At 42.4% G+C, this 15,570-nt stretch overlaps 1 protein-coding gene across 1 annotated transcript in view; it reads left to right on the top strand.

Annotated features, from left to right (window-relative positions):
• LOC140268311 (uncharacterized) overlaps positions 1 to 13,069 on the top strand; it is a 29,352-nt gene extending 16,283 nt beyond the window's left edge. The window contains exons 2-7 of the mRNA XM_072363112.1: positions 5,687 to 5,831; positions 5,930 to 6,025; positions 10,202 to 10,346; positions 10,422 to 10,567; positions 11,904 to 12,043; positions 12,513 to 13,069. Of these exons, the coding sequence (XP_072219213.1) occupies positions 5,687 to 5,831; positions 5,930 to 6,025; positions 10,202 to 10,346; positions 10,422 to 10,567; positions 11,904 to 12,043; positions 12,513 to 12,661 (821 nt within the window). The 3' untranslated portion in view covers positions 12,662 to 13,069. The remainder of the gene's footprint in view (positions 1 to 5,686; positions 5,832 to 5,929; positions 6,026 to 10,201; positions 10,347 to 10,421; positions 10,568 to 11,903; positions 12,044 to 12,512) is intronic.
• Positions 13,070 to 15,570: the final 2,501 nt, after the last annotated feature.

Below are 15,570 nucleotides of genomic sequence, written 5' to 3'. Positions count from 1 at the left end.
TCTCATTAAAACGCGCCGGGTCACTGCACGTTGTTTGCTTGTGTCAGTAAAACGCGCCGGGTCACTGCATGTTGTTTGCTTGTCTCATTAAAATGCGCCGGGTCACTGCGCGTTGTTTTTTTGTCTCAGTAAAACGCGCCGGGTCACTGCGCGTTGTTTGCTTGTCTCAGTAAAACGCGCCGGGTCACTGCGCGTTGTTTGCTTGTCTCATTAAAACGCGCCGGGTCACTGCGCGTTGTTTGTTTGTCTCAGTAAAACGCGCCGGGTCACTGCGCGTTGTTTGCTTGTGTCAGTAAAACGCGCCGGGTCACTGCGCGTTGTTTGCTTGTGTCAGTAAAACGCGCCGGGTCACTGCGCGTTGTCTGCTTGTGTCAGTAAAACGCGCCGGGTCACTGCGCGTTGTTTGCTTGTGTCAGTAAAACGCGCCGGGTCACTGCGCGTTGTTTGCTTGTGTCAGTAAAACACGCCGGGTCACTGCACGTTGTTTGCTTCTGTCAGTAAAACGCGCCGGGTCACTGCGCGTTGTTTGCTTGTGTCAGTAAAACGCGCCGGGTCACTGCGCGTTGTTTGCATGTGTCAGTAAAACGCGCCGGGTCACTGCGCGTTGTTTGCTTGTGTCAGTAAAACGCGCCGGGTCACTGCGCGTTGTCTGCTTGTGTCAGTAAAACGCGCCGGGTCACTGCGCGTTGTTTGCTTGTGTCAGTAAAACGCGCCGGGTCACTGCGCGTTGTCTGCTTGTGTCAGTAAAACGCGCCGGGTCACTGCACGTTGTTTGCTTCTGTCAGTAAAACGCGCCGGGTCACTGCACGTTGTTTGCTTCTGTCAGTAAAACGCGCCGGGTCACTGCGCGTTGTTTGCATGTGTCAGTAAAACGCGCCGGGTCACTGCGCGTTGTTTGCTTGTGTCAGTAAAACGCGCCGGGTCACTGCGCGTTGTCTGCTTGTGTCAGTAAAACGCGCCGGGTCACTGCGCGTTGTTTGCTTGTGTCAGTAAAACGCGCCGGGTCACTGCGCGTTGTTTGCTTGTGTCAGTAAAACACGCCGGGTCACTGCACGTTGTTTGCTTCTGTCAGTAAAACGCGCCGGGTCACTGCGCGTTGTTTGCTTGTGTCAGTAAAACGCGCCGGGTCACTGCGCGTTGTTTGCATGTGTCAGTAAAACGCGCCGGGTCACTGCGCGTTGTTTGCTTGTGTCAGTAAAACGCGCCGGGTCACTGCGCGTTGTCTGCTTGTGTCAGTAAAACGCGCCGGGTCACTGCGCGTTGTTTGCTTGTGTCAGTAAAACGCGCCGGGTCACTGCGCGTTGTCTGCTTGTGTCAGTAAAACGCGCCGGGTCACTGCACGTTGTTTGCTTCTGTCAGTAAAACGCGCCGGGTCACTGCACGTTGTTTGCTTCTGTCAGTAAAACGCGCCGGGTCACTGCGCGTTGTTTGCATGTGTCAGTAAAACGCGCCGGGTCACTGCGCGTTGTTTGCTTGTGTCAGTAAAACGCGCCGGGTCACTGCGCGTTGTTTGCTTGTGTCAGTAAAACGCGCCGGGTCACTGCGCGTTGTTTGCTTGTGTCAGTAAAACGCGCCGGGTCACTGCGCGTTGTTTGCTTGTGTCAGTAAAACGCGCCGGGTCACTGCGCGTTGTCTGCTTGTGTCAGTAAAACGCGCCGGGTCACTGCGCGTTGTTTGCTTGTGTCAGTAAAACGCCTCGGGTCACTGCGCGTTGTTTGCTTGTGTCAGTAAAACGCGCCGGGTCACTGCGCGTTGTCTGCTTGTGTCAGTAAAACGCGCCGGGTCACTGCACGTTGTTTGTTTGTGTCAGTAAAACGCGCCGGGTCACTGCGCGTTGTTTGCATGTGTCAGTAAAACGCGCCGGGTCACTGCACGTTGTTTGTTTGTGTCAGTAAAACGCGCCGGGTCACTGCACGTTGTTTGTTTGTGTCAGTAAAACGCGCCGGGTCACTGCACGTTGTTTGTTTGTGTCAGTAAAACACGCCGGGTCACTGCGCGTTGTTTGTTTGTGTCAGTAAAATGCGCCGGGTCACTGCGCGTTGTTTGCTTGTGTCAGTAAAACGCGCCCGGTCACTGCATGTTGTTTGTTTGTGTCAGTAAAACGCGCCGGGTCACTGCACGTTGTTTGTTTGTGTCAGTAAAACGCGCCGGGTCACTGCTCGTTGTTTGTTTGTGTCAGTAAAACGCGCCGGGTCACTGCGCGTTGTTTGTTTGTGTCAGTAAAACGCGCCGGGTCACTGCATGTTGTTTGCTTGTCTCATTAAAACGCGCCGGGTCACTGCACGTTGTTTGCTTGTGTCAGTAAAACGCGCCGGGTCACTGCTCGTTGTTTGCTTCTGTCAGTAAAACGCGCCGGGTCACTGCGCGTTGTTTGTTTGTGTCAGTAAAACGCGCCGGGTCACTGCACGTTGTTTGTTTGTGTCAGTAAAACGCGCCGGGTCACTGCACGTTGTTTGTTTGTGTCAGTAAAACGCGCCGGGTCACTGCGCGTTGTTTGTTTGTGTCAGTAAAACGCGCCGGGTCACTGCACGTTGTTTGCTTGTGTCAGTAAAACGCGCCGGGTCACTGCACGTTGTTTGTTTGTGTCAGTAAAACGAGCCGGGTCACTGCACGTTGTTTGTTTGTGTCAGTAAAACGCGCCGGGTCACTGCGCGTTGTTTGTTTGTCTCAGTAAAACGCGCCGGGTCACTGCGCGTTGTTTGTTTGTGTCAGTAAAACGAGCCGGGTCACTGCACGTTGTTTGCTTGTGTCAGTAAAACGCGCCGGGTCACTGCGCGTTGTTTGTTTGTGTCAGTAAAATGCGCCGGGTCACTGCGCGTTGTTTGCTTGTGTCAGTAAAACGCGCCGGGTCACTGCACGTTGTTTGTTTGTGTCAGTAAAACGAGCCGGGTCACTGCACGTTGTTTGTTTGTGTCAGTAAAACGAGCCGGGTCACTGCACGTTGTTTGCTTGTGTCAGTAAAACGCGCCGGGTCACTGCGCGTTGTTTGTTTGTGTCAGTAAAACGCGCCGGGTCACTGCACGTTGTTTGTTTGTGTCAGTAAAACGCGCCGGGTCACTGCGCGTTGTTTGTTTGTGTCAGTAAAACGCGCCGGGTCACTGCACGTTGTTTGCTTGTGTCAGTAAAACGCGCCGGGTCACTGCACGTTGTTTGTTTGTGTCAGTAAAACGAGCCGGGTCACTGCACGTTGTTTGTTTGTGTCAGTAAAACGCGCCGGGTCACTGCGCGTTGTTTGCATGTGTCAGTAAAACGCGCCGGGTCACTGCGCGTTGTTTGCTTGTGTCAGTAAAACGAGCCGGGTCACTGCATGTTGTTTGTTTGTGTCAGTAAAACGCGCCGGGTCACTGCACGTTGTTTGTTTGTGTCAGTAAAACGCGCCGGGTCACTGCGCGTTGTTTGTTTGTCTCAGTAAAACGCGCCGGGTCACTGCGCGTTGTTTGTTTGTGTCAGTAAAACGAGCCGGGTCACTGCACGTTGTTTGCTTGTGTCAGTAAAACGCGCCGGGTCACTGCGCGTTGTTTGTTTGTCTCAGTAAAACGCGCCGGGTCACTGCGCGTTGTTTGTTTGTGTCAGTAAAACGAGCCGGGTCACTGCACGTTGTTTGCTTGTGTCAGTAAAACGCGCCGGGTCACTGCGCGTTGTTTGTTTGTGTCAGTAAAATGCGCCGGGTCACTGCGCGTTGTTTGCTTGTGTCAGTAAAACGCGCCGGGTCACTGCACGTTGTTTGTTTGTGTCAGTAAAACGAGCCGGGTCACTGCACGTTGTTTGTTTGTGTCAGTAAAACGCGCCGGGTCACTGCGCGTTGTTTGTTTGTGTCAGTAAAACGCGCCGGGTCACTGCACGTTGTTTGCTTGTGTCAGTAAAACGCGCCGGGTCACTGCACGTTGTTTGTTTGTGTCAGTAAAACGAGCCGGGTCACTGCACGTTGTTTGTTTGTGTCAGTAAAACGCGCCGGGTCACTGCGCGTTGTTTGTTTGTGTCAGTAAAACGCGCCGGGTCACTGCACGTTGTTTGCTTGTGTCAGTAAAACGCGCCGGGTCACTGCACGTTGTTTGTTTGTGTCAGTAAAACGAGCCGGGTCACTGCACGTTGTTTGTTTGTGTCAGTAAAACGCGCCGGGTCACTGCGTGTTGTTTGTTTGTGTCAGTAAAACGCGCCGGGTCACTGCACGTTGTTTGTTTGTGTCAGTAAAACGCGCCGGGTCACTGCGTGTTGTTTGTTTGTGTCAGTAAAACGCGCCGGGTCACTGCACGTTGTTTGTTTGTGTCAGTAAAACGCGCCGGGTCACTGCACGTTGTTTGTTTGTGTCAGTAAAACGCGCCGGGTCACTGCACGTTGTTTGTTTGTGTCAGTAAAACGCGCCGCTAATAGTCTATTCGGCCTTGCTACAAAGTTAAAAAAATTTATATACATATATATATGTATATATAATGTTCGGCCTTGTTTTTCACTCATTCCACCGAGTACCGATTGTGACTTTTTTTTGCAATATCCAGCCGAATATATTCGGTGCATCCCTAGTAACAGGCAATAGCTAATACCTATACTGACAACCTGTTCGCGGAAAATCAGGATTGACCTCCGCAAACCGCAGCATCTCTGGCGCTTTGTGGCATTCTCTTGGACCCTCTTGCACCCCCGTGTCACCCTGTGGCAGCTGCCTCTGCAAAGCTGTTGCAGCTGAGGTTGTCACTGGAAGTGCCATTGCTAGTTGCCACTGCCATGAATTTAGCTCGGCCACGCTGAAAGCCTGTAGCTCCGAGAGCGCTGGGCTGATGTGCCTGCGAACAGGGCTAGCTGCTGGACCTGGAGGCTTCAGCGGTGAGCAAGCATACAGTTGGCTTGCACAGTTTGCCAAATTCTGCAGCTCCTCGCTTGGCCATGCTTCTGTTGTGTGCCGCTAATCCCAGCTGCCAGACTACTTCTGGGAGTGCCAAGCTACCTTGCAGCTAGCTCCAGGAGCTGGACAAGTTCAACTTAACAGCTTCAAATGAAAGTGAACACCTTATCGTTGTACTTCCGTGTGCATATGACTTTGAATACTTTCTTCCCCGTTCTTGACAATTGCTATCTGGTCAAAAACGGAACTTTCAAATAGTGTTTGGCATCAGGGTTGAGGCTATCTTAACTTCACTGCAGAACACTAAGAATATGATTAAATCTATAGTAAATATGTCAATGCACATGGCTAAGAGCTGCTGTTCAACTTAGAGTTCTCATTCCTACATGGTACATCAAATTTGGTATTTTAGCACAAATTATCTTATAACACCTGTAAGCACTAACAGATGACAGAGATGTGTTGAAAGCATCAGTGCTGGATGTCAATCATTTGTTTATTTTCCATATCTGCTTTATCCGGTTCAGGGTCACCATTGTGGCTAGAGCTTATCCCAGCTACCACTGGGTGAAAGGCAGGGTATACTCCTGACAGGTCAACAGTACATCACAGGACCAACACAGAGACAAACAACCACAAAAGCTCACACTTATTTTGATAATTAAGAATAATTATTTAACCTGCGTGCAACATACAACGCTGTGGGAGGAATCAAGAGTAGCCAGAGAGAACACATGCATACATACTCCACTCAGAACCTTCTTGTTGTGAGGAGACAATGCTAACCACCATGTAACCATTACAGTATTCTTAATGTCACTAATGCTGAATATCTCTGAATTCCAGGTCCTTTCTATTCCAGTACAGGCAATGTTTCGGCCCACTATGCAACAGATATCACTCCAGCTGGTTGGACCTTCTCTATCTGGGGTGTTATCTATACCTGGCTCACCCTGATGGTCATTTACATCACTTCATTTGTTTTCAAAGGGTAAGTTAATTTCAAAACGGTCATACTAGATATTAATTAGAGCATATGTGGTAATGCATCATGCAAGACAAAACTGACATCTCCATTTCTGTGAATAGATCCTGGGCGCAGTGTCTGCTGCCATATGCCTTCTATTTTTGCTGGCTGTTCAACATGCTGATGAACATGATATGGCTCCTGCTGTGGGACAGGGAGTATGTCTTTTGTTTCTACTTACTACTTTACTTTACTTCATGTACAGAAAACACATTTTAAAAAATTAGGTGGGGTCATTTGGGGATTGACTACAGTGAAAAAGAAAAAATCATGATAGTATAAGAAAATGTTGTAATTCTATGGCACCCTGGAACTTCTGTGGTAACCATGTTGTCCTTAATTTTTCATTTAAAATGAACCCACAACTTCGACATCTTCTGTCTCTTCCTCTTATTACTTTTGCTTTGCTGCGTTTGCTTATTTTCGCTGTCCACACACGTTACCAACAGCCCGCTTCTGACTTCTTCCCCTTTGCAGGGAACACATAGCCTTTAACCCAGGCCTCTTCAAATGGCGGGCCGCATGCGGCCCAGAACCAACTTCCATGAGGCCCAGCATATCGTTCTGACAGATTAATGAATAAATATATAAAAATCGGAAGCTTTCAGACATTTCTACATTGATGGAATGAATTCCTACAATAGTACTATGAATGAAACACTCAGTGGGTTTACATGATGAGATTAACTGGATTATAGCTATAGTTGGGTTATGCTCCTTATCTGAGGGTAATTATCCTTGGATATATGGCGGTGAATGAATCGAATCACTGGAACAAACTATACAATACCACAGTAGATAAGTGGTGTACCCATTTCAGCTATCGCTAATAGAGCCACTTCCTGTTGACGTCTTCACCACCAACAACAACAAAACTAAGGCATTCGAGAAAGATGGTGAATGAAGAGCAAGATGAAGCTGCGTCCCTCTACATCTGTGATGAGCTGGTTATGGCACAGACGATGCACAACAGCGCATTCTCCATCGCGTTGTTTGTTTCTTTGTGACGGCGGCGACAACGACAGTAATTTCGTCTCCTTCGACTTCCGGGTGACGATCCTGGGAAAAAATCTTTAGCATGCGCAGAACGCTCCCGGGGTCTTAATTCAATCGCAAGTAATCCGATTTCTTGTCGGATTAAGCTTGTTACATGAGCTGAATAACTCAATCTTATTGTAATTTAGCCATTTATCAGATTCGATTGCCCGCATGTAACCGCACTGACTGGGTTACCTAGCAACATTAAACCCATAATGCAGCACCTTGTTGTGTTTTGAAATTGTACAAATAGAATTAGTGTTCTGCGAGCATGTCACCACATCGAGAAACACCAGACTTTCCGCGCAAACCTTCCCAAGGGATCACAGGAGAGGGCTGCTTAAGTGCAGCGTTTGACTACACGTTACAACAACAGCTGTACAACCATAGTGTGTTCATGCACGCCCCAAGAAAGAGCTGCCGCAGCGTCCCTTTGCGGTTCGTGGATATTGGATAGCATTTTCATTATGTTAATATGTGCGTTTTTAATTTGCCTTTGCCAGATCTGACTAAATTTTTAAAAAAATAATATACTTTGGTTATTTTTCAAAACATAAATTTGTTTTCTATTATCTATTGATCTATTCAAGTTTTAACTGCTACTAACTGGTCAAAGACAGCTTCTAGCCCCGTTCATTTTTTTTTGGTTTGAAAATCTGGCCCAACTGAATATGTAACTGAGTAGCCCTGCTGTGAGGTAAGCATGTTGTGTCACACTAAAAAGAATCGGTGCGAAACATGAGCTTTAAATTGGATGAAACGAGGCTTCGAGGCAGAGGAAATTACTTGATCATTTTCTGTAATCGAGTTACTCGAGGAATCGTTGCAGCCCTAGTCTGTGCTTGGACTCCTGGCTTTGTGATTTGTGGCATGTAGTGTTTGAATGTCCATTTACCAATAGAGATGTGCTTATGCAGTTGTGCGAATGACATCACAAAATTTGTGACAGTAGTGCAAAAGACCAACAGCAAATATGACAGTAGGCAAATAGTGTAGTAAAGTGCAAAAGACAGCAGCAGTCTTTAAATGTTTGAACGATGTGTGTACGATAAACTATGGCCGAGCAAAAGGCTTCCGAATTCAGCACGTGTGTTCAATAGCATTAAAGTTACGATAGAATTAACGTTGAAAATTCTCAAAAATTGTAAATGCCACACCAATGAGACTTTAGTTGTAGTCCAAACCTTCCCGAGTCTTTAAAAGTTTGAACGATGTGCGTACGATAAAGTTTGGCCAAGCAAAACCTCTCCAAAATCAGCATGTCAATCATTAACATTAAAATTATGACCAATTTAAAGTGTCATATCTCAAAAACCGTAGTAGCCAGCATAACGAGACGCTAATATGTTGTAGTCCAAAGCGTCCCGTGTGTTTGAACATTTGAACGATGTCTCTACGTTATAGTGCGGCCGAGCAAAAGTCCTCCAAAAATCGGCATCATAACCTCATAGCATCAGCTAATAGAGCATGTCTACGTGATGTAACATTAGCATTTTAGGCTTCCCTGCAAAATGCTAATGATGCTAGTATGTTAGCATTTTAGCAGGATGTTAGCATCTGCTGGTTCTTTCTAAGTTGGTTCTGGTTATGTCTGAGGTGGCTCTGGTTATATCGCATTCACTCTGAGGCTCCCCCTTAGGAATGCATAGGATTTGCGTTGCCACGGTAACAAGCCTCATGTTAATGGTTGGGCAAATTTTAACATTAAATTTCTCAGAAACCGTAATAGCCAGCATAATGAGACTGAAATATGTTGTAGTACAACGTGTCCCGGGTTGGGGAACATTTTAATGATTTTTCTACAATGACCTGTTGCCTAGCAACAAGCATCCAAAATCAAATTTACACTTTTTTTAAATTTAAACTTTGCTATCGCAAAAACTGGAACACCTAGCGTAATGAGGCTTAATGACCATTTAGTACGAAGCGACCCAAGTGTTTGAACGCACGAATGATGTCTCTACGATAAAGTTTGGCCAGGCAATAAGCGTCCAAATTTCTTCGTTTCCTGGCTTCTACCGTTACCATGGTAACGCTTTTGATTGAGACAAGTAAGGCCCATCGAGGCACGATGGAGACGCACATAATGACGTATGCATTACGTGGGTTGCGAGTTTCAGTTCGGGCCGAATTAACAGATAAATTTTTTTCGTTTTCGTGGTAACAAAATGTTCAGAATCCTCATAGAAATGCATTGGGACGACTCGACAAAGAAAAAAAAAAAAAATGTAATCACAGCTTCATGAGATTTGAATATGTTGTAGTCCACAGTGGGGCGAGTCGTGGAATATATTAATGATGTCTCTACGACAACCTGTTGCCTAGCAACAAGCGGCCAAAGTCAAAATGACGGTTTTTAAAAATTCAAAGTTCAAAATCTCAAAAAGCGTAATAATTCGCATAATGAGGTTGTACGGGCGCTTAGTACCCATCAGCCTGAGTCTTTGAAAGTTTGAACGATGTCTCTACGATAAAGTATAGCCGAGCGATAAGCGCGCAAATTTTCGGGATGTTTTGCACAATTGCAATATGGTCATGCCATTTCTTGGCATGCCCATAATAAAAAGAAAAGGGAAACTTTTCTAGATACTAATAAATCGCCTTCTTTTTTTCATGTTTTTCTACATTTTTTCGGCCGTTTTTTTTTCTTTTGAGGAATTTTTTTTTTATATATATATATATATCAGAGCGGGACCATAATATACACCCACCGCAATTTTGTTTCAGGGAAGTTATTGGCATGCATCCACCTAGTGAAAGGCTGAATTGCAAAAATGCCCGAAACAAAATCTAAATATTAGCCTAACAAACAGATTTTTTCAAATTTCTTCTGACGTTATTTTTTTTTTCACAATTTTTTTTCAGGGAGGTTCTAGGCATGCACCCCTGCTCTGCAGGGTGTGTCTATTTTTTTAACCTAATAATAGGCGATTTTTTTTTCCGTATGTTTTTTTTGTTTTTTCCGATTTTTTTTTTTTTAGAGAGGCTCTAGGTAAATACCCCCTATTTACTTTTATTTACTTTTTTTGTAGTTAGTTAGTGGGGATGCCATTTCTTGGCATGCCCATAATTAATAATTGTGGGTGTACTGAGTCTTTAAGTGCAGTGGAGTATTGTTGTAGAATTCTTGATGCTGTGAGTAAGCAAAGTGGTTTGAAAGAGGTCTGTTCAGAGCTGATCACTGTTAGAACTAATTTTATGAGCTCTCTTCCTAATGTCAATGTGAAACTAAATAATTCACCTTGAGAATGTCTACATAATACATTTGTTGTCTCTATTTTCTCTCTGTCTTGCAGGTTGATGCTGGCAGCTCTGGTTGTGTTGATCCTGATAGTGATTTCCAACTACGGCGCATTGTTCTTCTGCTGCTTTGCCACAGATTACTATGGACTGTGGTTACAGACATACCATCGCAAAAACCTGAAGTGTCTCATAATACTGGTAAGCATGAGTGGGCTTTCATAAACGTTAACTCTGACTGCTGTGAATACTAACATTTCTGTATTGTTGTATTAGGTCCAGAATGGTTTGGCAGTTTATGCAACTTGGACATCTGTGGCCTCTCTGATCAACTTCTCACTGGTTATTCACCTTTGGGGTGTTGACAAGAGCACAGCAGCAACTGCCTCGCTGTGCATTCTGTTTGCAGAGGTAGTGGGATGGTAAGCCCTGATTGGACGAGGAGCAGTGGCTAGTGTTTCAAATGGAGAAGAGCAACACATTAACCTTACAATTCAAGCAGATCGAAAAGCTGCTTGGCAAGAATGTACAACTCAAATTCCCAAAAGGTTGGGAAGCTACATATAATTTGTATAAAAACAGAATGCAATGATTTGCAAATCTCATGAACTAATATTTTATTTACAGTAAAACATAGAATGTTCAAATGTTGAAAGTGAGATATTTTACTATTTCATCAAAAATATTGGCTCATCTTGAATTTGATGAGGATAATGTCTCAAAAGAACTTGGACGAGATGTTTCCTACTGTGTCACATCCCTTATTCTTCTAAGACAGTCTATAAATGTATTTTCTTTTGTTTTTTGTCACATTTTATCATGAAATGATATTCCAACCTCTGAACGTTTAGCTGGAATAGAGGCAGTGTACAGTTTTTATCCTTGTCTTACTGAAATATGAAAGACCTTTCCTGAATAACACATTATCTGTGTGAGAGCATATATTGCTCTATAACGTGAATACATTTCAGCATGGTGCCTTTTTGGATTGGGGAAGCTGGTATTTCCATTGGCATTGATGCTTTTTGAACTGAACCATATGGTCTCTCATTTTAGCCCAGAGGACGCAGCGTCCGTGATTTCCATAAAGAATTTTAAAAATCCAATTTGTCTGATCACAGAGCATTTTTCCACTTTGCCTCAGTCCATTTTATGCAAGCTTTGTCTTGAATAAATTGGCTGTGTTCCTGGATCAGGTTGAAATAAAACATTTCTTGGATGATGAATTTAATTTAAATTTGTGGATGGCACAGTAAACTGTGTTCACAGACAATGATTTCATGCCTGATTTTAATGTAGTTTTACCTGATAGTCTGAAGATCCAAATAGATTTTCAGCCATTTCCCTTAACTGCAGAGACATCTCCAGATGATCTAATATATTTTATGATGTTGTGTTTTCACGATTTTATATTGAGGAACATTCATAAAATGCTCAGCAGTTTTTTTATGAAATGGTAAAATGTTTCACTTTCAACAATCTATATATATATTCTGTATCTTGTAAATAGAAAATTGGTTGATGATATTTTCACATTGTTGTGTTTAGTGTTTATTTATATTCGACATCCCAACCTTTTTGTGTTGTGGTTATATCAGGACATCACTAGTTCCACTGCTCCTGTGTTTTTCACTTATTTAACCCTTTTTGATAAAGTAATGAGAATTGCCATTTTTTTGTCAGAGAGGAAACTTCTTTTTTTTAAACCAGGTCACCTCCAATGAACCATATCTATTTGATTTTTTTCTCTGTGTGCAGGTTCATTCTTGAGAACTGGGTGCTGGACCGTTGGGTGCGTAACATCCTGACAGTGTATCCAGTGGTTATCGTGGCTCTGGTTGGAATCATCTACAAACAATTTAACCCAACTCATTCCACTCCAAATTCTGTGTTTATGGGTGAGTTTTATATCATATGTTCAATACTAAACCTAAAGGTGGAAAGTTTTTTTTTTTTTTTTTTCTTCAGTCATCTTTGTTTTGCTTTTGAAGTTGTTTTTACCATTTAAATTGCCTACAGTTGTATCAAAGGAGTCTTGAGCACATTTAACTTTTTCTTTTTTTTTGTCTTTGTCTTGAATGCCACACAAGGTTCACTTGGACTCAAATATTAACTTATTCTTAACTTATTAAATTGATTCATTTATAAAAACTGTTTTTCGTCCATAATTCCACTTAAATTCTAAATTCTTCCACACACCAATATTGTAATGACAATAGATTGATGTGTAAAGTGCGGAAATCTAGCAATATGCCAATATAGTTTAATAGTTTTACTAGTTTTATTTGTAGTGATTTGGGTGTCATTTGCAAAAATCATGAACGACAATGATGTGATTTTATCCAATGGTCCTCTTTGTCTTGTCAGTGGTGCAGCTAGTGTTGGCATGCATCCTTTTGGTGTCCCGACTCTGCACGGTCATCTGGAAGAACAAGTGGCGACCTCTCTATTCGCCAGGTTCAGCCCGGCTTATGGTATCGCCCCTCGATGGCAGCAAATCCAAGGTCCTTTCTTAAGGGAAACTTAATATCTTTTGTCCTTCTGCAGTCTTTAAACTATCAGCCAATATCAAATCTGATTTTCATGTTCATGCAATCCACTGTCACGTTAAGAGGAAAATCTCAGTTTTAAATTCAGGCATTGCTTGTTCTGAATTTGCATAACATGACAACATTTATCTTTTGCTGTTACAATTCAGAAGAAGCCTTCTCAACTAAAAAACGCTTTCTTTTAAACCTAATGAATGTTTACCACTATCAACATGTATGTAATCGAAATCTAAATCTGATTTGTGTTAAGATGCTTTATTTGTTATTTGACAGTTTCGAACTTTTCTGTCTATGTATTATGAATTAACAGTGTAATTTGAAGTACCCATGGTGTTGTTTAACACTATTGACTTGCCAGTTAAAACATTGTTTTTTACGTGTAATTCAGCCTGCTTGTGTCTGAAAGTGTTTGAACTCTTAACACAGAAAAGCTATGCTATAAGTTTCTCCACAACACAGTTTTGCCAAAGGCGTTTTTAAAAGGTTTATTTTAATATGACCTTTTTGTTAGACTATAATATTATACCTCTGACAACCATCACAAGAATATTTCTGCCCAGTTGCAGCTTGATCTATTAATTATCATTATCCAACTCTCACTATGGTGATAATAACTCCCATATAACTTTATTTTCAGACTGGAATACATGGCTAACCTAAAGCTAAATCTGTAGTTCTGAAAAAGGCACAAAGAAATATGTGAACCTAATCGATGTATTTTTGTGTTTAAGAGCATCTTCCAATTCTACTTATTCCAAAAAGATGGGGAAAACTAAACTGCAGGTGCAAGAATCTGTCACAAAGAGAAGAGATAAATACACTTACAAAACCCATTATTACCATGGTAAAACCATGGGAACTAACAATGGCTTATTGATTAAAGCTAATGCATATATTTCTTAGCAATTTGTATTGTTTGATTTTGAGAAAATCATTTCTTCATTAAATATAGCAGACATAAGCTCCTGATCAGAGAACTGAAACAGCAGCCAAGTAAGACACTGACACTGCAGTGAAAAATCAAAAATAGTAAAAAATATTTTGTATGTAGCTAATTTCTTCATTAACTGAACAAGGGTCATTTTCATTGCACATCCATTTAGAGGTTGTCTTTTTTTTAAGGAGGATATATAACAAAGACCAACATTGTTGTACCGTATTCTGCTTTTATTCTGATGGTCTTCTTTTTCCTTGACCCCCACACATTAAAAACTTTTCTTTTTCTCTTTTTTTTGACCCTGTCCATTCCAGCATCGTGGCAAGTAGAATGATGGTCTGAATGTCGTGTTGTGCCAAACACATTTGCTTTGTCAAGGGAAGCCTTATGGATATAAAAATCACCTTGATGCCTAAGTGCTTTATTTTCTTTATTAATTTTTTCTTGTTAAAATGATATATTATTGCCAAACTTGATTGGCAGACCAAAGAAAGGGGGAGAACAAAGGAAATAGAAAGATGACAAAGATACAAAGGAAGAAAACACCACCAACAAAAATATGTAAACAAGACTAAACCAGAAAACCAGCTGCTGCATCTGTGGAAAGATTTGATAGAAAACACCCTACAGCCTCTGGGGAAACAGGGAAAACAATCAGGTGCACCTAGGTAGACAAACGGAGAAAAACACAAACACTAGTAGCAAGTATATATGAAAACAAATCTGTGGATACTGATCATTAAAGCAACAGGACAACACAGCAACTGTATTTGAGTAAGTGAATGTATGTGTGTGTGCGCATGTGCATGCAAAATATATGGCATAGGTCTTATATGACCTGTGCTCGGTAATGGGTGTGGAGGGCCGCGGCCCACCCAGTCCACAGCAGAGCAGATAAAACACTGCAGTGGTGATGATCTGGAGTGGTGGGATTTAATAGAATAAGAGAATCAAGAACAAGCAGAAAAAAAGCTTAATCTTATTCAAGCTTTTATAAAGTGCTTTACAATGTGTTTCTCATTCACACAAAATATGAATACATTGTTTTTTTTCATATATTTGTTATATAGGAGTAAATCAGTATCATATCCACATCATATACTGTCTGTCTTGACTGAGGTCAAGGTGTTCTCTGGTAGGGTTAACAATACATGAGGTTTGTGCAAGATGCAGACAAGAAGGAACTAAGCCAAGGGTGTTTTTGGCAGCAAATGCACAAATGTTATCAACAGATCTAAAACAGTCAACTGTTTTTGGAAATCTTTGTATGCTGCGGTGTAACGAAGCTCTTTGTTACCGATTGTTTGTGGTGATGAGGCACTTTTGGCACTTTAATTGCATACGCTGAATTTTACATACTTTGCACTCTAAATAATGCATAGATTTGCACAGACAAAAGAAAACATTTGCACACATTTTTATGATCAAGTATTTATTCAAATGTAGGGTTTAGTTGTCTAAGGTTATACAGCTGATAGCAGACAGCTACCTGCAAAGACAAGTGAATGTTAGTGAATGTCTGTGATTAACTATGAGTGCAGGAAGTATAGAAGGTAACTGTGGTTCACTCACCTTTCTTCTCATTTTCTCCAGGGTGTTTCAGGCAAAAGGTTCCCTGGAGGCCTGAACACCATAAAAAGGTTCCTGGAAACACCATGGGATGAGAAAGTATTTCACAAACCTATCTATCTATCTATCGATCAATTAGATTTTCCGCCATTGTGAATTTTAACAAAAACCTTCAAAAAGCATTTGAGGTCACGCAGATTGTCTGTTTTCCACGGGGCTTGACACATAGAATCTTCAGACCAAGCCGCACATAAGTTATTATGTGGATTTTTTAATTTTAGCTAATATTAGCTAAAATCCAACCCAATTACCAAACATATAAAACTAAAAATTCAAAATGCCGAAAAATCCAATATGGCGCAAATGACGT

Source organism: Leuresthes tenuis, unplaced genomic scaffold (assembly GCF_036924035.1).
Source record: "Leuresthes tenuis unplaced genomic scaffold, fLeuTen1.0.hap1 SCAF_14, whole genome shotgun sequence".
Classification (NCBI taxonomy): Eukaryota; Metazoa; Chordata; class Actinopteri; order Atheriniformes; family Atherinopsidae; genus Leuresthes; species Leuresthes tenuis.
This window is presented reverse-complemented; position numbering and strand designations above follow the sequence as displayed.